A 24444-nucleotide genomic window follows, 5' to 3' on the forward strand; every position below is an offset into this window, starting at 1 on the left:
AGGTCTGGACACAGTTCTTTGTTCTGCTCCCTTACCATCCATGAGACCCTTGACAAATCACAAAAACTCCCTTAACCTCAATTTCCTCATCTGTAAAATGAGGGGAGTGGGCTGTCTGATTTCTGTAGTCCCTTCCAGCCCTATAATCATGTGATCTATGAGGGTTCTTCCATGTGTCCATGCCCGAATGACCATGGAATCATCACAGAACCATAGATACAGAGCTAAGGAGGAACGTGGAAGGTTACATAATCCAGCTCATTCATTATACAGGAGAAGATTCTAAGGTTCAAGTGACTCACCTAAAGTCACATAGGTAGTTAGTGTCAGTGCCAGGATTTGGTCCTCTGATACCTGATAACAAATCTAAGGGATGAAGAGTCTTTAATGAAAAGCTTTACATTCAGTAACAGAACCTGACAACAACCTGGGAAATAGGTAGTACAAAGATTATTATTCCCATTTTCTGATGAGGAAATCAAATTTCAGAGAGATTAAGGGACTTGATGGGGTAACCCAGCTAATAAATCATGGATAGAGGATACAAATTCACTGGCAATTTTGTTACTCCATGAGTACTGTGCTTCCTTTCACTGGGGTATCTCCATCTCCTCTTTAACATGGAAAATAGAAATTTTATATAATTTATGGTCACATAAATTTGATGCTTTTATTTAATACCAACCCTTTGTCTTTGTCAGCAGAGAAGTTAGTTAACAACATTCTTCAAACAGTAAGTGCCCAAGAAAAATAAAAGTCGTTTAGTCTCTGATCTGACTATACAGACATTTATTTAGCTCAATCCAGACACTGCAGGAAATCATCATTTTGAAATGTGTGGCTTACTGCCGCCTCTGTAGCTCCTCACGAAATGGAAAATGGTTCTTGGCAGCTCTTCCTCGTGTTCTCTGAATAACAGACAATGTTGATTTAATCTGCCTTTTTTCCCCATTAGCTCTGATAATTCATTAGCGTCAATCACTTAATTTTAGAGAAATGGAAATTACTTTGAAGGTGATAATTCCATGCCCTGTTAGGTTTACAATTTCATATTTTGAAGCTTGTCTCTATTCTAAAGTCACAGCACATTCAGATCTACCCAGTTCTGGTTTTGTTTCCTTTCTCATTTCCATAAACTTCTCTTTCTTTCATCACAAAACAAGGTTATACATACCTATGAATCAGGAGGCTCTGTGCCAAAAGCAATGAGTTGCCACTTAACAAAGTTTGGTTGAATCCAAATGAAATTTTACTTGTTAGGGCTAGGAAAGGTTCTTAGCCACCACTTCCCCAAACCCCAATGATTACATAACTGTGACTTTTAATCATCCCTAGCCCATTTCCTCGGATGTTTTGTTGTAGTGGTTCAGTCCTTTTAGTTGTGTCCAATTCTTTGTGACCCCATTTGGGGTTTTCATGGCAAAGATACTGCAGTGGTTTGCCATTTCCTTTTCCAACTCATTTTACAGATGAAGAAACTGAGGCAAAGAGGGTTAAGTGACTTGTCTTTCACATAGCTAGTATCTGAGGCTGGCTTTGAACTCAGGTCTTTCTAACTCCAAGCTCAGTTCTCTATTCACTTCACCACCTCGCTACCCTCAGATGTTTTAGGGTTAGGCAGAACCTGAACTGGTCAGTGTTCTTGCTTTCTTTCTCAGAACGAATGGAGATTCTCAAAAGCTAGACCTTTGAAAGAAGGATATAGTAGTCCTTTATCCCAGAGAAGTTCTAGGATTTCCAATTTATTTCAGATTTTTCTTAGAAAATGAGAGGTTAAATTGTGCCCCTCCCCAATGATGTTCTCAGTCACTATTAGGATCCTGAGGGTTTGGGGAATGAATTGAGACTCCTTAGTATTCGGCTATGTGGTCCAGTGAACCACATAGGCTTGATGTCTGAGTACATGTATTCAATTTTGATGCTACTATTGAATCCTAGATGACATTTGCCAAGACATTTCACCTAATCTGGATTCAACTTTGCTCATCTACAAAATAAGAACTTTGACTAGATCTCCTAGATCCTTCTGAGGTCTAAAATCTCTGATCTCATGATCCATGATCCCCTGGACTAGAAACTTTATTAGGCTGAGTGGGGAATTCACTGTAGAAAATAAAGACTTTCTCTGAGCCAAATTCTATAGGAAATTTTTCTAGCAGTTTGGTGTATCATGTTGTCAGCAACATTTCTTAGTCATTTACTTATCCCCAATACTCATTATGCTTTGGGGCATGAATTACATATCTCTAATTAGGTATGACTACCTGTCCAGTGTTCCTGATTCCTCTGATATTGTTGCTGTAGTGGTGGTAGTAGTTGTTAAAATATGAATCATTTTTGTTGCTAGACTTTGATTTTTTTTACATTGATGCATTTGTTTTATCATCAGTATGGGTATTTCTTCCAGGAGCAAAACTGAACTCCTCCATGATTTCTCTTCATGTATGATTCTCATCCATGTCCTCTTGAAACCTCACCCCACCCCCAGCTCTGTTCTAAAGGTCTTCTTTTTTCTGTCACAAGGTACCCATGTATCACTTGGGTTGGCTATGTCCTGCCTCTCAGTTTCAATAGAAACCCAGACCACTTCCTGGTTTGGCCAAGTATGCCCTTAGATGATGCTTTTCTGTCACTTTCCATGCACAAGTCTTTGGTAAACAGCTACCATATGCTTAAACCCAACATATGTCACTCAGTTGCTTTAATTTTGATTCTACTGTAATTGCAGTTTTCCATGACTTGTAGCCATGCAACATTGAATTCTGTACATAGCCTTTTCCAATCTCTGAATTCTAGCACTTTCCATCTGTTAAGTATTTCTTATTTGCCCCATATATGCCTTGTTTGCATGTTGGCTTTCCCATTAGATTGTGAACTCCTCAAAACAGGGATTATCTTTTACCTTTATATTTTCAGTGCTTATCACAATGCCTGGCACATAGTAGGTACTTAATAAATGTTTACTAAGGACAAAAGGGATGGACTTTTGTAGGAACAATCATATTAACATTATGGGAAGTGATATACAACTCTAGTACTATGATTCAGCCTTATCTCTTTCTCCTCAACCAATTAACCTTGGGTCCAGTTTTATTGATTATCTACCTTGCCTACACACACACACACACACACACACACACACACACACACACACACACACACACACAGAATTAGGCAATGAGCACTTATATAGTGTTTACCATGTGCCAAGCAATGTGCTAAGTGCTGGGGATATAAAGAGAGACAAAAGCAATTACTTTTCTCAAGGATCTAACATTTGAATGTGGGGGATAACCCACAGTGAGAAGACACTAGCAATGGGAGAGGAAGATGGCAATGGGCCTCCTGAAGGAGGTGGGATTTGAGCTGAATCTTCAGGGAATCCAGAAGATTTAAAAGGGAGTGTGAGGGGGGGAAGCTAGGTGGCACAGTGGATAAACCACCGGCCCCTGGATTCAGGAAGACCTGAGTTTAAATCTGGCCTCATACACTTGACACTTACTAGCTGTGTGACCCTGGGGAAGTCACTTAACCCTCATTGCCCCGCCTCCCCCCAAAAAAGAATAAAGGGCAAAAGGGATGGGTGAGGGAGCAGAGCATTGCAGACATGAGAGGCAGCCAGGGTAAAGGCACAGTAATGGGAGATTGATGGGCAAGCTGGCCAAAGTAGCCAGATCATGGATTGTATGGAGGCAGGGAACATATAAGAAGATTACAAAGAGCCTAATGACCCTTTGAATGAAGAGCTCTAAATGCCAAATATAGTAGTTTATATGTGATCCTAGAGATAATAGGGAGCCAGTGAAACTCCTTGAGCAAGGGTTGACATGATTAGACTTCCATTTATGTTTTCCTTTCTTCTCTTTTTTAAAATTAATTTTAAAAATTATCTAGCACTCATTTTTAATCTCTTCAATCTTTCCCCCTACCCACTCAAAAACAAACAAACAAAACAGACCTTGTAACAATTACCCGTAGCCAGGTAAAACAAATTCTTGTATAGGACATTTCTAAAACAGTGTGTCTCATTCGACATATTAGTGTCACTTTTCTGACAGGAAACAGGTAGCATCCTCCATTATTGGTCCTCTGGAATCATGGTTGATCATGGAATTGATCATGGAATTAAATAACTAATCATCTATGCCACCAGAGGATCTCTTTCCATCTGTAAGAAATGTAGAAATTGATGTTTTTAAATGTTTTTTTCAAAAAGTCATTTTTTGTAGCTGAGTGGAGCATGGATAGAGGTAGAAAGATCGGATCCAAACCCAGGATGAGGCTATGAGAGCCCGAATTAGGAAGGTGGCTTTGTGAGTGGAGAGTTACATAGGAGAGATGATGTGAAGGGAGAAGTGACGAGATTTGGCAATGGACTGAATATGTGGGCTGCTTGACACATCCTGGCCCTCCTTCCCTTCCTCAGAAATGGGAAGATTAGTCTGGGGGCCTGAGAAGACTTCTCAAGGGAAATAAGCTACATTTGTTCAGAATACCTTTTGGGATTAACCCCCACCACCACTGCAAGGCTGTCTCCAACTTCCTGTCTCAGTTTCTTCATCCTTCCTGTTTGGACTCCTAGTTCTCAGTTAAACTATTGCCCATCTTCTACTTAGGAGTTCAATCCTAGGGTCTGGATTGAGGAGAAGGTTGATGGTATCAAGCTGGAAGTTGGGAGGGAGAGGGGAGGCTCTGCCTGGTGCCCTGGCCTCTTTGTGGGGTGCTGCCTTAGGAGCCCAGTCATGCCCAACTCCATCCAAATCTACCCTCCCCAGTATAGCCTGTAGTATAGCAATAGAAGCTGCCCTGATCTATGAGTCCAGGAAAGAAGGGTCTAGTCCATAAACCTCTTGATGAGGGTGAAAGAGGAGAGTGTAAATGGTGGCTTGAAGTTTAATATAAAAAAATACTAGGATCTTGGCAATTGGTCCCATCACTTCCTGACAAATGAAGGGAGAAAAAATGGAAACAGTGTCAGATTTTATATTCTTGGGCTCAAAGATCACTGCAGATGGCAACTGCAGCCATGAAATGAAAAGATACGTGTTTCTCGGAAGTAAAGCTATGACAAATCTGGACAGCATACTAAAAAGCAGAGATCACTTTGCCAAGACATGTTTGTACAGTCAAAGTTATGGTTTTTCCAGTAGCGACGTGTGGCTATGAGAGTTGGACTATAAGAAAAGCTGAGTACCACAGAAGTGATGCTTTCAAATCATGGTGCAGGAGAAGACTTTTGAGTGTTCCTTGCAGAGCAAGTAGATCAGATAATCAATACCTAAAGAAATGAATTCAAGCTATTCACCGGAAGGTCCAATACTGAAACTGAAGCTTAAATACTTTGGCTACATAATGAGAAGATGGGACCCTTTGGAAAAGACCCAAATGTTGAGTAGGATGGAAGGAAAAGGAAAAGGAGATGGCAGAAGCTGAGATAGATAGTGTCATGGAAACAATGAAGGTGGACAGACTTTGGGAGATAATGGAGGATAGAAGGGCCCGATCCTATTGTGCTATGATCCATGGGTTCATGAAGTCGGACACAAATGAGTGACTCAACAACAGTCTTGACTCCTCTACTGAACAGCAATGTGACCTTGGATAAATCAGTTCCTCTCAACTTCTTTTTTCTCATTTGTCAAAATACATGAATGTATACTATTAGTGCTAACCAAACTGGGTTTCACAGACCCCTGCTACTTCATACAGTGCCATTCAGTATTCCATCAGAAAACTGAAATGCTAGCACCATTTTCTATATGTAAACATTAATAAATCTGATCTAAAAATAAAATATTTAGAAAAAAGAGGAGGAAGAAAAAGAAGCAGCATTCAGTAATCAAGTAAAATGACTCTTTTGAAGAATTTAGTTGAGAAGAAAAGGAGCAACTAAATAGGTTGAAAGTTATCAGGGATAGTTAAGACCTACTGATGCTTTTTTATTAAAGGTTTTTTTTAATAATAGAAATCTATCTTCTTTCTTTTGCATTCCCATTAGCATCATGTTGAAGAAGAAAAAGGGGGAAATTGCTTTTAATAAATATGTATAGTTTAGTAAAAACATGTGTGACCTCAGTGTTCATGTTTAAAAAGATATATATTTTTCTGTATCTTGAGTTCATCACCTCTTTACAATGGGGTGGATAACATCCTTCATCATAAGTACTCTGGATTCATAAATGTCATAGTTCTCACAGTTTTCAGAATTGTTTGTTTTGATACTGCCATTATTATTGTAGAAATTGTTCTCATTCTGCTAATTTCATTCCTTGTCAGTTTATACAAGTCTTGAAAATTGTTCATTTTTTAAAATTTTGCTATTAATTCATGGAACAAAACAAGCACTTCCATAACAGTGCACAATAAAAAAAGATGATTATTCATGAAAAGGCAGATCTACCACGTACAACTTGTTATTCCCTCCAAATATAGAAGTTATATTGTTACTATATTGTTAATTTTTTATCATATTGATGTTGTATTGTTTTTTGGATACTGATCACTTTAGCCTGCATCAGTTCATACAGGGTTTTCCATGTCTCTTGGAAATTGTCATTTCTTCATTTGTTATAGCAGAGTAGTAGTATTCCATCACATTCATATACCATCATGCTTAGCCATCCTCCACCTGACTGACATCCCTTTAGTTTCCAGTTTTTGCCACCTCAGAGAGCACGGGCATGCTCACACACATATACACACACACAGACACACAATATTACCTTTTCCCCTTTTTTTGATTTAGATATTTTTAAAGTTGGTTCAGAGATTGGGTGTGTAGAATGAACCAGTAAATAAGGAGAGTTTGAATATTAGAGAGGTGTAGTTAATATGCTAGAGAAGATGGGAGGGACTGAAAGGTGGATAGAAAGAAGCTAGTTATCCTTGACAAGGTATAGGGTCTCTCTTCATCAGATCCTTAGGGGAAAAAAAGGAGGAAATAGTGAAAGGAAATGTCAAAGGTACATGACATAAAGAGAGGGGGAGAAGAGGAAAGCTCACGCTGTACCTACTGTGTGCCAGGCATCACTGTCAAAAGGACATATCACCCTATGAAATTGGTAATTATCACCTTGTCCCATATAAAGACCAACCAATCATTCTGAAAGTCTCTAATTATTGAAAGTCTTTTTGGTAAAACATAGCTTAAATACTGTCCATGGATCTATGCCAGGTGGAACTACAATTTTTCCAATAACTTGAGGATCACCAGTTTCCCCAATCCTGTTTTCTTTTCTTTACCTGCATTTATTGTTTATTTAACATCTCTAAATGCCTCACTGAAATGATTTATTATGATTCACACCTAAAAGAGCAGCAGAAAGAAGAGAAAATGCAGCATAATAAAGGGCCCTTGTTTCCCCCACTACACCAACACTGGCAATTTCTTTTATTCTGTCGAGTGGTGCTGCGAAGCATTTTTAAGATGACATTAAGTAACATCCTACCCCACCCCCCTTCTTCCAAATCACCTGCCGGGCCACTTTTAACTGCCTTATTTGGGAAGAATATAAATCACACATTCTCTTGTCAGTATGAATCACTGAAGCCTGAGCAGTGGTTATGCGATTGTTAGCGCCTTTAAAACTGTGATAAGCTCATTTCTAGATGAATAGGCTCCGTGAAATATTATTCAGGAGTGAGCCTATTTTTTTATATAAAAAAAGAAATCTCCCCTAAACACATCTAGTTTCAAGTATGACTAGTATATTTCACTCTTGATTTAAAATGAAATCGAGTGGGCCTTAAAAAGACCACAAAAAAAAAGAAACCAAGAACCAACAGAGGTGGAAGAGAAAGGAACTGCTTAATTCGTTTTAATCCATAAAGCATTTCTTAAAAGCCTACCAAATGCCAGGCTCTGTGCTAGGTAGTGACAAAGGGGGAGACTATCCCTCCTACCTAGAAGTTTATATTCTATTAGACAGAAACAACGTGTACCTGGATAAGCAGCTACAAAGCAATACAAAGTTATTTTAGAGAGAAACATCCTGATAACTGAAGGACTTAGGACAGGAGTGGTGTGGGAGGCAGAATACAAACTGAGTGTTGAACGGAAGCTAGGATGATGGTGACAGTGACCATTATCGTTGTTGTTGTTTTTACGTGATTCCCAAATGTTCTCTCATTTGGTCCTCATGACAACCTGGTGAGGTAGACATTATTATTTCCATATTACAGATGAGGAAACTGAGATTGGAAGAGGTTAAGTGATTTGCCCAGCAAGTAGCCATCCAGGCTTTTCTTTCTTTTTTTTTTTTTTTTTGTGGGGCAATGAGGGTTAAGTGATTTACCCAGGGTCACACAGCTAGTGTCAAGTGTCTGAGGCTGGATTTGAACTCAGGTCCCCCTGAATCCGAAGCCAGTGCTTTATCCACTGCGCCACGTAGCTGCCGTCATCCAGCCTTTTCTTGAAGACCTCCAGTGAGGTGTTCCCAACATGGAGCTGATGCCATTCTCTCCAATGGGCTATAGGTTCTGCTTTTGTAGATGACAAAATTAAGGACTAGAGATTACCATGATTTACCCTATATCACACAGTGTCACAACAAGAATTTGAACCCCAGGCTTTGCATTCTAAACCCACCCTAGAGCTGATGAGAATCTTAGGAAAGACTCAGAATTAGCTCCTCTACCTAGAAGCCCCAGAGAAGCATAAATGGCTAGGGCCCTGAACATTTCCTAGGGGACAGATGGCATCAATAAGTCTGATCCAGCATGCCTTTCTGAAGATGCCTATTTAGACCATATTCCTTTAAAATCTACAAGATCGAGTTTCCTAGGACCCACTGTTGTCAAGGATATGAACATTAGGCACTTTTGATTCTTCTTTCTTTTCTCAATTTTAGTGTTCCTTACCTAGTGTCTAGCACCGAGTTTGCATCTTTTTGCTCTAGTTTTTCAATAACTACCCTAGAAATTGGTTTAGCAGTGGCTCTAGATAGAAAGTGGGTGGGATACAATTTACCTTTGCCTTAAATTTCCTTATCTGTAAAATGTCCATAATATTTGCTCTACCTACTCTGGGTGTGGACAACTGAAAATGTTATCAGATTTGGTTGATGTGATGGCAAATCCTGTTTAATATCAATCTCTCTCTCTCTCTCTCTCTCTCTCTCTCTCTCTCTCTCTCTCTCTCTCTCTCTCTCTCTCTCTCTCTCTCTCTCCCTCCCTCCCCCCCCACTTCTCACTCAGTCTCTTTCTCTATTACTCATTCTCTCTTTTTCTCAAAATCTATTGTACTATTATCATTCATTCTACCAAAGGAGAGAAGAAGAGTGGATGGTACTCAATAAATATTTATTGTTGGTGATGACAGGTGCTCAGTAAATACCTGGTGAAAGAACGCCTTTATTTGGCATTCTCCTCTGAAATGAAAAACAGACAAAGATGATTTCTCATTTAAAAGAAGATGCATCTAACTAACAACCTCCTGAAATATGTCAGGATAAGTCAGGTTGGCATTTTCAATTAATTTTTATCCTGTCAATGTTGATTTTCAGTGTTTATGATAAATTGATATCTCCCACCATCCAAACACCATGTTTGTCTTTTCCTTGAGAGCTCACTTCTCAAGAGATAATTTTAAAATACAGAATTAAATTTTTTTTCCTCCCTCTTTTATTATACTTTTCTTCATTTAATGAAAGTGTATTTCATGTTTTGATGGTGGAATGAAGGGAGCAATTATCTTGATGTCTTAAGCATAATAAAATAAAGTCTGGACTTTTACATTTTTTTTTTCTTAAGCTATTTTAATTGATGCCTTTTGTTTCACATTAGTTCATTCCCAAATAGACTCCTCCCCTATCCACTACCAATCCTTATAGTAAAGACTAAAAAGAGAGAAAGAGAACAAAAGCTGGTCAGCTAGACTCACCAACATATTAACTAAATCCGATAGTATATGTGCTGTTCAGCACACAGAGGTGCCCATCTCCAATAGTGGAGAGGAGGTGGTGCTTTTTCTATCTCATCCTCTGAGACAGAGAAAGCAGATTTGATATGTTAGATCAAGATTATAGAGATAGGATGGGGCCCTTTGGCTTGGAGTCTGGAGGTTTAGGACAGATCAAGGAATGTTCTGGGAGTCAAGAAAAAAAATTAAAGAACCGCATTTCTGAGTGGCCCTGAAGGCTCAATTTCAATTACATCCAGTGCAGCATTTATTAAATGCCTACTATGTGCAAAGCACTGTACTAGTCACTGGGGATACAAATTTAAAAGTCTCTTCCCTCAAGAAGTTTGCATTCTACTGAGAGATATAACATGCCTACAGAAAAGTAGATACAATTTAATCTGGGGAGGTAGAGAGTACTTATAAACAGAATGGGGGGACAGGGAGGAAGGCAGCAAAAAGGCAAGAAGGGCTCTAGTTAGGGAGAAGCACTTAAAATGAACCTTGAAGAAATGAAGAAGGGGCAGAAATGAAGCAAAATAGCCCAAATAACCAAGCTTAAAGGATTTATATACATTTACTATGTACCAAAACCTACCCTAGGTCCTGGGGAAATGGACATGTATGGAGACAGATGATTAAATACAAAATAAATACAAATCCTTTTTTTTTTTTTTGGTTTTGTTTTTAATTGAGGTCAGGACATGAAATACTGGGAGAATCAGGAAATGCCTAATGTAGGAGGTGATCTTTGAGCCGAATTTTAAAAATGAGTTAGGAATTCTAACAAAGTATAAGGACTGTTTCTTTTTTTGTCTTTTTCTGTCCATGGTCACACAGTAGGCACTTAATAAATCCTTGAGGGTAGGGGCAGCTAGGTGGCGCAGTGGACAGAGCACCGGCCCTGGATTCAGGAGGACCTGAGTTCAAATCCAATCTCAGACACTTGACACTTACTAACTGTGTGACCCTGGGCACGTCACTTAACCCCAATTGCCACACACACACACACACACACACACACACACACAATCTTGAAGGTTAATTGAGGGACAGAATAAGGAGGTAAAGCTCTTCCAGAGCCATCTAGGTCCAGTGGCAAGATATACATCAAGATGACTGGAGAAGGGGGCAGCTAGGTGGTACAGTGGATAGAGTACTGGTCCTGGATTCAGGAGGACATGAGTTCAAATTTGACCTCAGACACTTGACACTTACTAGCTGTGTGACACTGGGCAAGTCACTTAAACTTCATTGCCCCACAAGGAAAGAAAGGAAGGAAGGAAGGAAGGAAGGAAGGAAGATGACTGGAGATGGCCCTGGATATTTAAAGCAATTGGGGTTAAGTGACTTGCCCAGCTAGTGTCTGAGGTGACATCTGAATTCAGATCCTCTTGTCTTCAGGGGCAGTGCTGTATCCACTGTGTCACCTCATCTAGCTGTCCCATATGGAGGTGATAATGGTGAAAACTCTGAGGGAAACAGGAAACTAATTGGCCAAAGGACACAGCCAAGGTCACACATTTGCAGCCACTGAGCTCTGGGCTAACCCCTATACCTGCTAACTCCCAGCTCTTCCCCCTTCTGAGATTCTCTTTTTAGTCCCTTAGCATATCATCCTTATTCCTGCCTTATGCCACCACCAGGCTCACTCTTCTCATGGCACGCCTTCCTAGGGGAAACTACATTAAAATTCTCCCAATATGGTGGTGTTTTTCAAAAGATCTTGATTCTGTTAATTCTCCATACTTAAAAAAAAAATGTGGTTTTCTCAGTATTTGGAAAAAAAAATCCCTGGGCTATGTGAGAAAAACTTCTTTGTGAAATGTTCCTAGAAGTGTTTGCACAGTATTCAAACACTTTAGCATAATTGAATGACAATCCCAAATCCATTTCAAGAAAGCAGGGCATGCAAGCTCATTATTGTGTACCAGACACATTGTTTTTTATGTCCATGAAATTTCTGCAGTGCACATGACATTCTGGCTCTGAGGACTAATAAGGCACAAGAGCACATACTTCACACAGCATGTCAAAATCTTGCATAGCTCTCTCAACTAGAAGAATGCCACCATAGCCATCCATCGGTTGCCACCATAATTTTCATGGTTGGAAAAGAAAATCCAAAATTGATCTGGAGAGTTTGGGCTGAGAGAAGAAGACTGCAAAAGATTTGTTGACTGTATTTCAACATAGCCAGAGAGTTAGAGTGGAAATAAGCACCCTGCCCTGAGGCTTTTTTCAAATACACATCCAGAGGGAGCTCCTAATGCCAATTCTTAGTGTACTCCATCTGTTTCTCTTCTTTCCATGTTGTACTTTCTCTCTGTTGGCCTCACTTGGGTTTCTTGTCTAGGAGGCAAAGCAGTGATTTGAACATATTGGTTTTGCTCTTTGAGGAATGCCAGTGGTCTCCCCCTGAAAAGCCTGTTTATCTTTCACCAGGTGACCAGCCCCACATGTTCCAGCTGCTGGAGATGGCTTCCCGCCTGAGGGACAGTGCAGAATTGTTCCAGTCAGATGAGATGCGCCCTGCTAATGATCCCAAGGAGAGAGCCCCAATCCGTGTCAGGATGCTGAATGATATTCTCCAAGACCTGGAAAAGAATTTCTTAGTGCAGCAGGTGCCTCCAGGTTTTTACCGGTAGGAACATCTACTCTAACTACATTTATTTCTGCCTACTGGGTTGAATTGTTTCTTGTTTTTAGAACTAGCATACCCCACCAATGCCTACACTTGACATCTGCCTCTTGCAAAAGAAAAAAAAAAGTAGTTGAATTTCATAACTACTTAAGCCTCACATTTGTTTGTTATTTTTACCTATAAAATGAACAATGTGAACTCAAGTAATCTCTAAGACCCCATCTGTTTTTGAAATCATTCTATCTCTGAGACTTCCTTTAATGACCTTAAGCAAATTACTTAACCTACTATGATATCTAAAAAGTTTAAGATATATTGTTTCTGGGTTATTCATCATTTTATGAATAATCTAGCATTTTATTACTAAAAGAGGTCAATGGCACTCTCTAATGCCAAAGACCCCTACTTATGGTGGGCTTATAGTTTATATGCCCTTAGAAGAGTGGGTTTTCCTGAGGGTGACAATCAACTCTGAAGGGTTACCAATTAATGAGACAATGAATATTATAATGAGAGGTGGGCTAACTCCATTGAAAGGCTGAATGAATTACATTTTGTCATGCTTGGACAAAGAGAGTATCTCTGGCCTTGGGCAATCTAGACAAAGGATCTACTTCCATCCAAACTTGCCTGAGTAGAACATAGTAGGTAGGAATTCACCTTAGATTAGATGGTCTAGGTGATGGTCTAGGTGGGGTAAATTTTTTGACAGAGGTCAGTAATGTCCTTCAAAGCCTGGGCTTCAAATAATGAAATAGGAAAGGGAAAAAATTTGGACCTCCCCCAAAATCAGTTATTTATAATCATTTCTCACATCCCTTTGACCCTAGTTCCCTCATCTTTAAGATGAGGACTGGTCTTTGATGTTCTTTTCAGCTATATATCTATGATTCTATATATTTTCTCTTTGATGGGAAGTTTATAGTTATAATTTTGTTTTATGACATTCTTAATAAAGAAATGACAAAGCTTATAAAATTAACACATAGGCATATGTGGAAAAGCAAATCTCATTCCCCAGAAAGTTATGCTGAATTTCTGAGTCTCATTATTTTGATTTTTAGTAGTGTTTAAAATCCTGCATTTGGTTTCTGGATAATAATACTATAGTAGTCTCATGAATGTGGGATCTGGTTCATGTGGGCTTTCTTTCCTATGATACAATTGTGGGGGAATTGTGGTGGAAATAATACCTACCTCCCAAAGATGTTGTGAGGATCAAAGGAGATAACCTGTAAACCACTTTGCAAACACTCAAGTTCTATTTAAATGATAGTTATTGTTATCATCATCTGTAGGAGCCCATTTTGTGTTTTTCTCATCCATGTCTTCCCATAAATTCACCATAAAGTCACCTAACATTTGGGGATGGAGGAATGTTACTAGTGTTGCTCCAACATTACAACTTACCAAGCTATGAAACAGTTTTTGTGCATTTTTCTAAAATGTTTGAATTTTTTCCCTCTTCCCATGGAGGTGATAAATAAATTTTCATGTAATCTACTACCTTCTATGGTGATTCCCTTTATACATGTGCCATAGAAAACTAGACTTGGACTGACCAAAGGCTAGTTTCAAATTCCATCTCTAATAAGAGGGAGATTTGTGACTTTTTAAAAATTATACTTTGCTTCCTTGAATCCAGATAACTTATTAAAGATGAAGAGCATTATATAGATTATATCTGTGTTATTGAAAAAAAAAAACTTTAAGAAGCACAGGGTCATAGATTTAGAGATAGAATAGATCCTAGAATTAATCTAGGTCCTCCAGATATGAAAATTTAGGTCTAGAGAGTTTAAGTAACTTGTCCAAGGTCTCAACAAAGCAGTATGTGGCAGAGTCTGGATTTGAACCCAAGTCCATCACTCTTTCCATTTTACATTGCTATCACTATAGCTATAGAATCATAAATTATTGGCATATTTCATATCCATGCATCCAGATTCAGTGAATTTGTTTTTTAAATATAACTAACCCTTATGCCAGAAATTAGTAAATGCTGATTTCAAAATTCTGATCCTATTCTTGAAAGATATAACAGATGGCACAACTGCATATAGTTGATAGAGACTGCATTCTAGATTGTAAAATTCGTCCTTGAAAGTACAAAACAGGAAATTTTAAAAGTTGCATCACTTTTTCCTTCCTTAAACCTGGGAGGTAAAGGCTGTTAACAGAAAAGAAAAATTTCCAGGGTCATGAATTAGTAATGTGCCAAGAAAATTATGAAAGAACAAGATTATTCATTAATAGACAGAACCATAACTACATGGAGAAAAGTGATAAAGTTATGAAAAGAAATCACGGGAAAGGAAATGTAGCGAGCAGTAGTTAATTTCATTTTTCATACTAAGCAGAAAACTCTGGAGATGATGTTCACCCAAGAAGCACACACTCTTCAGTGTGATGGGATAATAAGAATTCTCATCAAAGCAGGAGGTCAAAAGGGATTTACCTCATAAAAAAAGTTGTTGATAAAAGCTGACTATGTAAAGCCAAATATTGCATTTTGAAATTGGCTTATGTCCTTATATTTACTGCCTATTACAGAAGTGTCAGTGAACACTAAAACATATTAGTTTGGGAATAATTTTATTCACTTTAATGAATATCAGAATATTTCAAAGTTTGGAGCCCCCAGCGGTGTAGCTAATACCAATAGACATCTACTTTATAAAATAAATTGTGTTAGGTACTACGAATATAAAAACATATAAACTGGAGTCCTTACCCTCAATCATCTTAGAATCCAGTTGTTGAGATGGGGAAAAGACACAAAAAAAGGTGAATAATACAAGGAAATAGAGTCTAAAATCCAGTGAATGATATAGAAAGTTTCTATTACAAGAGGTCAGAAAAGCAAGAAATTGCTATGGGCTGAAATAGTCAAAGTAAACTTTTTTGAGGTGTTTTGAAGGAAAGAATGGAAGAGATATGGAGAGGGTATTAGAGTAAAGATAATTAGTCTAACAAAAGCTGAAGCAGGAGTCTATTCATATTCTTCAGGGAACAATGGACTGAATAGTATTTCTGAAAGGTAGATTAATGAAAGGGAGTAATGGTGGGAAGGTTAGAACCAACTTGTGGAGGATCTTGAATATCATTCCAAGGTATTTGGAATTTCTTCTTTGTACAAGGAAGAGTGTAGCCATGCATGCAAAGCTCCATGGAGCTTTTGATCTTTTCATAAAACCTGCACTTAATATCTTAAGGACCTTCCGTTATCTTTCTTGACATTGGTGGAATAGTAATGTATACATGTACTGTCTCTCAATTATCCTTCCCTCTCCTGTGACCAATCCATTCTCCACCCTTCTCCCTGCTCATGCATCTCACTGATGACATCCGGTATGAGCTTCTCCTCTTCAGTTCCTTGTTGGTAATAAGGTACTCTTATCTACCATGTATTTTTCTATTGCCTCATGGGTAGGTGATTATGAACTGCATATGAGACATAAGGGTCTTGAGAACTTTGCATCTGAGAGTAGAAAGGATCTTATTTGCTCTGACAGGAACACATCCACTTAAACTATGTCAATAACTATTGGGGCAGCTAGGTGGCACAATGGATAAAGTATTGGCCCTGGATTCAGGAGAACCTGAGTTCAAATCAAGTCTCAAACACTTAACACTTACAAGCTGTGTGACCCTGGGCAAGTCATTTAACCCTCATTGCCCCACCAAAAAAAAAAAAAAAAAATATATATATATATATATATATATATATAAATAATAATAAAAAATAGCCCAAGTACCAAAATACCACAGTTCTATATATTGATGTTTAATTGTTTTGAAAAATTTAAACATTCTGTAATGTTAAACTCTCAAAATTATATTTCAATGAGCTTTTCCACAAGAATTAGTTACATAAGTGCTAATAAAACTGCATGTTCAGTATTTGATTGGGATAATGACTACTTTGTTATTATACTTGTTTTTTTTTTCTTTGTGAAGTGTGGGTGGTCTGAATGGAGCTAAAATCCCCCAATTGTTTCTCCTGTCATTAATTCTATCAGTAAAGTCTCTGATTCCTTTAGACTCTGAAAAGATAAACTAGTGATTAAGAATTACCATAAAGCTTTTAAAATATTTTAATAGAAGCCAAAAGCATTCATATGCATGAATACAGTATTCTAATCTACACAACCTGTAATTTCTAAGAAAAGGTTTGAGGACCTGGCTCAGAGATAGATTCTTTTTAATGTTGGAAATTATACATACATACATACACATACACATATACATTTTTCTTTTATTTTCCTTTCATAGCTAAAAGTATACACCAGCTTCATAATTATGAGCTTCTTTTATATTTCTAATGCTACCACTTTAAAGAAGAAAAAAACAATTCAGGAAGTTCAAAAGCAGCAAAGTAATATGCTGAAATTTATAACTCATGTTTCAGTTGCTTATTTTGCTAATGGTAAAACAAAGGATCTTTTCCATTGTGCATGATAACATTCAAATACAATTTGATTAGACACTTACTGTGAATGCTTGTTAAAAATATTTCAATTGAAAATTATATGTTTATCATACTAATTAGTCTGAGATCCGATCTGAAGGTCTCAAAATAGAAATCAAAGAATGCACAGCTGGAGGAGGCCCGTAAAAATAATGCACGCTCAACTTCAGGGTTTCCATTTACTTCAAGTAAATGGAAGAAGATGAGCTTTTCAACTAAAAATTTGGTCATGCTTCTCTAGTGGTGTCTATGTCCCATGAGCTCTCCATGTCCTATCTCTTTCTTCCATCTCTGGTAGGAAAAGTCAGCTTTGGAAATGGGGAGAAGGGAACTGGGATTGTGTTTGCAGGACAGGAGGAAGAAAAGAGATTTGGAGTAGATCTCAGGATGGAATTAATAGAGAAGAAGTAGAATGGGGAAATGATAACAAGTACCCTCTAATGCCCTAATAATGAAGGAATTAGAGTTGAGAAGAAATTAGGATTTGGAGTCAAAGGGGTACCAAGGTTATATAGTCCAGCTCCCTCCCCTGTTTGGCAGATAGATATAAAATCTAAAGGACCTTGTTTTTTTCTTTTGTTTTCTACAGATTACACAGAATTGGGTTAATTTATTGACTGCAAGTGAAATAAAGAATGTAGTAAGATGAGGACTGTAGAACTGGATTTGATCTGGGAGAGTCAGGACTGAATCTCGGTTTGAAAAACCACCGTGACCTTCTTTTGTATAAAAAAAATCTATATATGCAAAGGGGGGGTTATTTATGTCCATCTCTACCTCCATTCCTTTGTGTGTACTCTACCCACTCTCCAATTCCTAGGATACCCTTTTCAGTCCTTAACACCTCTCTAAATCCAAACCATATCTAGGGCCACCTTAAACTCTTCCTTCTCCATGCCACCTTCACCAATATCTCTAGCCCACCTGTAGCCAAATACAATGAAGTCAAGAATAGAATTATCTTCAAATTATGTTCTCTTTCTTCTGCTATGAAAACATTAAAGTTCTTGAGAACAGAGGCTGTGACTTATACCCCTCTTTGCATTCCCTTCAGTGCCTAGTTCTGTGGTTGACATATGGAACACATTTGATAAGTCCCTATTAGTTGGTGGTGATGCTGGCACAAGAGAAGTAGTTACTTAGACTTCACCAACTATGGTTAGGACTTTTCCTTTTAACAAGGTCTAAAGTCAGAAATTCATAACATAGGATCCATGAATTTTAAGAGTATTTTGATAACCATATTTCAATATACTTCATTTTCTTAGTAATTTTATTTATTTTACTTTGCACATTTAAAACATTCTGAGAAGGATCCATAAACTTTAGCAGAATGCTACAGGTTAAGAACCCATGATCTAAAGGAAAAATGATTTTCATATGACAGAAAGACTGGTATAGGTGGGGAGGGGGGGTAGTAAAGAAGATTTCAGTATTTATTAAGTCGTTGTTTGTCAAAGATTGGTAAAAGAGAATGTTTTCTATTGGGATTGATTTTGAACTTCTAAAATGTAGCAGGATAAATTTGCTTCCTCAAAACAAAGTCAAGGTATTATCTTCATTCATCTCCTCAAATCACCTCAGGTCCATATTGTTAGATTAAGGGTTGTGTGCCAGGTCCTCACAATTTCATCACTTAGCAAACATTTATTAATTTCCTCTTGTAAGAATAGCACTGTGTTAAGTGTATAGAAAGATTCAAGGTTTAGATAAACGAAAGTCCCTTCCCTGATGAATTTTGCAATCTAGTAGAGAGATAAACTATACCTAGAAGCAACCTCAATGTGCTATCATACGTGAGAAGTGAAGTGAAGACAGAAGGGCAATGTCAGTCAGCCTGTCAGCTAGCCTTATCTACCTACGAGCATTGTGTTAACTGCTAGAGATACAAAGAAAAGTTTAAAAAAATCAGTCCGTGATCCCAAGAAGCTCCTATTCTAATGGGGGAAACAAGATCCAGTTAAAGACCCAAGGATGTGAAAGAAGGATGGATAATCTTTCTGCTGGCTAAGATTGGAGAGAAAAGAGTCTAGGCAACCTATGGACTAGATAGCTTCACTTCTTGCCTTTCCTATATTGAATTTGAGGTTTGGTCATTTTTTAATGCTGTAACCTCATGTATCTTCACAAACTACTCACCAGGGGTTTCTTACAACCCAAACATCAGCTGTAGTATGCAGAAAATAAGCTTCTCTGTTTCTTTAAATGTATCTTACCCTAAGCATCATGAATGGGAAGAGAAGTTTACCATGCTGTTTGTCACTCATGTAAGTGCTTCTTTGGAAGAAATCCTGATCATATTTGCCTAATCCTAATATAGACTGAAAATTTACTTTGCCTTCTTTTTCTAATCTAAAAATAATTACATGCAAATAGTAACCGGTGGTTTATGCCATGACATGAAATGAAAGGGATGGCAGCCAAGATTTTGGAAAGAAAGGCCTTCCACCGTGTCCCCAGTTCTTTATTGCTAATCATAGTAGGTCTTATTTTCAAAGTAAAACATTAATATGATGCACCAGGCAGACTGTAAGATCTACTAACCTAAAGTAAATGCATACAGGGTCATTTAACAATCATCAGATCATGATGATGGGCACAAAACTTTAAGAAGAAAGAAGGTAACACAAGCCCTTCATGTTGGGTAACATCCTCCCTCGGCAGGTGACTGTCATGTCGAATTCTCCCTCTTTCCATTTTCTCCCATTTTACGGACCTATTAACTATGAAATTAAATAGAGTATTGGAAGACAGATGGAAATTTTTCAAAAACCGATGAAGTGTGCTAGTTTCTCCTGCCAATGGAAAATGAAAAACATTGACTGGAAAATCATCCAAGACATCGAGGATTGAGAACACAGATGCATATTTTGGGGGGATTTGCTTACTACAGTTGAAAAATGCCATCGTCTCATACTTCAGAAAACGAGATGAAATATTTCTTTTATTTTTATATTCTCTACCTGCAACTTGGTAGAAGAAAGTCCTAACAGGCTATTAAAAAAGATATGTGATGTTTAAAATCTATATTGTGTGATCTGCTTAAATTAAAAAGCTTTAGTACCAGTCTTTGGGCATTAAACATTTATTAAACCATACAGATATTTACAAGGAGTTCAGAAAATTAAGAAAAAGAAGTCCTACCTAGCCTAGGGTTCCAGCCTGGTTGGGTTCTTCCTCAAGTCCTCCTCCATGAGCCTGCTTTAATCAGGAACACTTTAGCAAACTGATTGTGGAAGCTTTTTATAGGTCTGGAATAGAGGTGGTCCTTACACACTGCTTCAAGCTGATTGGTTGGCATCCTCCAAATCTATTAAGGGCTAGCCAGGTGTGATTACAATCTAGTTAACTTTGAAGTAGGCTAATCAGCAGTCAATCACTCTCAGTTGATTCAATCAGTTTAGATTAATCTCCAGGTGGGTCTTTGAGTATCTGCTAAATCCCATTATTTTATCACAGATATTTCTTCAAGGTATGCAAACTAATGTTGCAAACCCAGCCATGAATATCCAGAATAGTGATACCTTTTATTCTTTAGCATTATTGGGGAAGATACATTAATCAGTCAATATTCATTTAAGGGGGAACAAGGAAGGAAGCAAGCATTTATTAAGTACTTACAATGTACTGGGCATTCTGCTAAGCATTTTACAAATATTATCTCGTATGATCCTTTGAACAGCCATGGGAGAGAGCTTCTATTATTAAAACTATTTTACAGTTGGGGAAACTGAAGCAGGCAGAGGTTAAGTGACTTACCCCAGGTTACACAGGTATTAAAGTGTTTGAGGCAAGATTTAAATTCAAATGTCTGGCATAGCTAAGTAAATCTAGCTTAATCATACATATTCATATGAGGAGTAGCTTGTATGACTTTCTTATATGCAAATATTAAATAGTATGAACAGTGGCTGTTAGAAAAGTCTTCCAGAACCCAGAACTTTTGTCTGATTGAACTGGTATTTCAGGTTCTCTAAAACAAATATAAAATTGCATAAGTAGGAAGAGGGAGGAAACACATTATCTTGATAATGGCAATTGAAAAACAATGACACAACTGGAGTGGGTTTCTCCATTGTCTTATCTGTGAAGGAGCATAGGAGTTCAGATAAAATGTAAGTAACCTTTTGATTTTTTTTTTCATAAAAGATGTGTGTTTTATAGTGCCCACCTGTCTTCCTTTCAGAGACTATAAATTACAGTGTTTATGGAATCTTAATGATCTTGTAACACAGTTGGGACCTGAAGGTCAAGGGTAGAAGCAACATCCTAAATGTCTGTTTACTGATTAAGCAGAATACTTACTGAAGGGCTATTTGTACCTGCAGAAGCTCCACTTTTTCAGGGTTTGATGACCTGCTCATTACTTGTCCCTGGAGGCCAAATTGTGGTTTCCTGGGTCTCCACTGGAGGAAGAAGCAGTATTTTTGTTTTGATAACCAAATTACAGGGAAATTAAGGCTGAATGTTTTGAGGTCACTAAAATATGATGAAAATTAAAATCAGAAGGAAATGATTTTTAGTGTTCTTGTAACTCAAAAATACCTCCTACACTAAGACAAATGTGGAGAATGTTTCTTTTGGCTAAATTTTAAAAACAAGTGAACAGATAAAATCCTTCCCCCCCACAATGTTAATAAAGTTCAGTTGTGCTATGATTTCTTTAAAGCAAATAGCTCCTGGATTATTATTTTTTAATTCAATATAATATGTTAACCTCATGTATTATGCCATACAATGTCAGCATTTTTCTTTTGCTTGTTGTATTTTTAGAATAGCATTCCGCCCCCCCCATACTTATTTGGCTCCAAACTTATCTCTTTGCCTGCATTACACATCAACTTAACTCTTTGCCTGCATTATATGTCTACACTGAATTTGCTAAAGTACTAAAGGAAATGAAAATGTTAGTGGCATTTTCTGATTGCATCTATAAGGAAACCAAAATTTCTGGGAGAAAATCAAAACAATTAATTGGTCATCTGGATTTTTATATTTGTAAAACCCCTAATATCTGATAGTCCTAAAGGTACAGATGTTTCCAAGAAATCGTATTATTGATATTATATATATATAACATTCTAGATATAAATAGACATATATATGTATACACACATATAGTTACGGGTACATAGAATGATATAGTGAATTTAGGGTCAGCCTTGGAGTTAAAAAGTCCTAAATTCCAATCCTGCCTATGTGATAAACGGACTCTGAAAATATGGGCAAGTCCTAGTCTCACAGTTACACAACTTCCTGAGACTACACATTATGGTGAATTTTAGGCTCTGGGCATTTTCTCTGCATCTCCTATGTTTGGAATGCTCTTCCTCCTTATCTCTGCCTCTTGGCTTGCCTGGATGCCTTCAAGTCTTAGCCAAAATACTACCTTATGCAATAAACCTTTTTCCATTAATGCTAATGCCTTCCCTCTGAGATTACCTCCACTTTATCCAGTATATGCCTTATATGGATAGAGTTGTCCACATGCTATCTCTTCCATTAGAAAATTAATTGCTTGGGGACAGAGCCTGTTTTTGTCTTTCTTTGCATCTCTAGCACTTAGCGTAGTTCCAGACACAGTAAACATTTAGTAAATACTTGTTGATAAGCATCCATGAAGGAATCTTCTAAACTGGGATTGACCCAAATCAATACCACCACACATCCAGTCTCCTCTCCCCCAAAATTTATGTATACGTTGTTGTTTTTTTGCACCTTATAGTTTCAGAGACTTTCCTGGCCCACTTGAGAGTTTAAATGGCTTTCCCAGGGTCATATAATCAGTATCTGTGAGAGGCTGGTCTTGAAAGCAGGTCTTTCTGACTCCTTATTCACTACATCGCACTGTGTTTCATACCTAAATGTGTATACCTATCCGGATAGTCCTAACTATATATAAGTCCTATGTACACAGAAATTTCCACCCAATGGTATTTTCAGTTCATGTATCAAGAATCCACATAATTGTTCATTTTTGTTTGTTTACTTAGATGTTTTTGAGTGTTTTGATTATGACAACCAACCAGTCAGCTTTGTGAAACTGATCAGGAGTCATATGTGAGCAGCCAATAAGAAGGCTTTTATTTTGAAAACACTACATTGGAAAGAACAATGACTTGATTTCCCAGTGTCTCAACAAAGATATGAACCTTAGGATTTAACTTTGCTGTAAAACAAGTTAAAATCTTGGAGTTGAAAGCAAGTCAGTCCAGTTGTGATGTTTAATAGAATGGAATGAAAGAAGATGTCCCTCTGATAAAGTGTTTTCAAATGAGTCTGCATGGAGTTAGGTTAATGCTTATAAGATTAGGCAGAACCTACTGGAAAGGCCTTTAGCATATAAAGATGCTCACTGAATTGCAATGGAGCCTCTGAGGAATACAATTCACTCTTGCACAAAATTTCATAGAACACACGTCCTTGCTTTTCTCCAAGCCAAAAAGGTTCAGTCAATGAAAGCACCAGATGGACCTGGTTAAGACATTCTCACCCATCAGTATCATGGTCTACTTATGAATTTCTGGGACATTACATGCCAATTATTTCCTACCGTGTTTACAATCCATTTAAGGTTCAGATACATTCTTATGGGTTGCTGAAAAATTTGCAAACAATATCATTTTCATCATCATCAAAGTGGCTTTAAATATATACTTGTGCATGATATGAGGGAAACACTACCCCAAGAGAGTCAGCAGTCAGTTCCATGGTCCATAATGGTATTCTCAATGAGCAAGCCCCCATCAACCATATTAGGCACTGTGGTGATTACAGAAGTAGAAGAGGTGGCTTCGTGCTCTAAATAAATTTACAGACCAGTTAGAGAAGTGAGATCTTGAAAGGACTTTGAGGGTATTTAGGCTAACCACCTTATTTTTATTGTTGCTGTTCAGTTGTGTCCAATTCTTTGTGTTCCCATGGACTATAGCAGACCAATACTGTTCATGGAGTTTTCTCAGCAAAAGATCCTAGAGTGGTTTGCCATTTCCTTCTCCAAGGGATTTGGGTAAACAAAGGTTAAGGGACTTGCCTAGGGTCATGCAGCTAGTAAGTGTCTGAGGCCAGATTTGAATTTAGGTCTTCTTGACTTCAGGCCCAGGATTCTATCTTAATGAGCCATGTGGCTAAGGAGGAAGCTAGGTCCAGAGAGACTGTCACTTGTTCAAGGTCATTGAATCTAGGTCTTCTGACTAAAAGACTTAGATCTACTTATCAGCTAGGGAATGATAAGATAATTGTGTACACTAGGAATAGAATTGCCCTATAGTGGTGTTCCTGGGACCCGAGTTCTTGCCCAATCTCTGCCCATTCACACTGGGTAGCTTTGGGAAAACCATGCATAGCCCCTGGGCATTAGCTGTAAAAGACAGGAATTGAACTGAATTGCTCTTTTAGGTTCTACATCTCTAGGTTTGTATGAATCTCTAG

At 37.8% G+C, this 24444-nt stretch overlaps 1 protein-coding gene across 1 annotated transcript in view; it reads left to right on the forward strand.

The window, feature by feature from the left end:
* Nucleotides 1-24444, forward strand: part of NAALADL2 (N-acetylated alpha-linked acidic dipeptidase like 2) — a 1062489-nt gene that overhangs the window by 1003616 nt on the left and 34429 nt on the right. Inside the window, exon 13 of the mRNA XM_043995545.1 lies at nt 12344-12542. Within this exon, the coding sequence (XP_043851480.1) occupies nt 12344-12542 (199 nt within the window). The remainder of the gene's footprint in view (nt 1-12343; nt 12543-24444) is intronic.

This window comes from Dromiciops gliroides, chromosome 3 (assembly GCF_019393635.1).
Source record: "Dromiciops gliroides isolate mDroGli1 chromosome 3, mDroGli1.pri, whole genome shotgun sequence".
Lineage (NCBI taxonomy): Eukaryota > Metazoa > Chordata > Mammalia > Microbiotheria > Microbiotheriidae > Dromiciops > Dromiciops gliroides.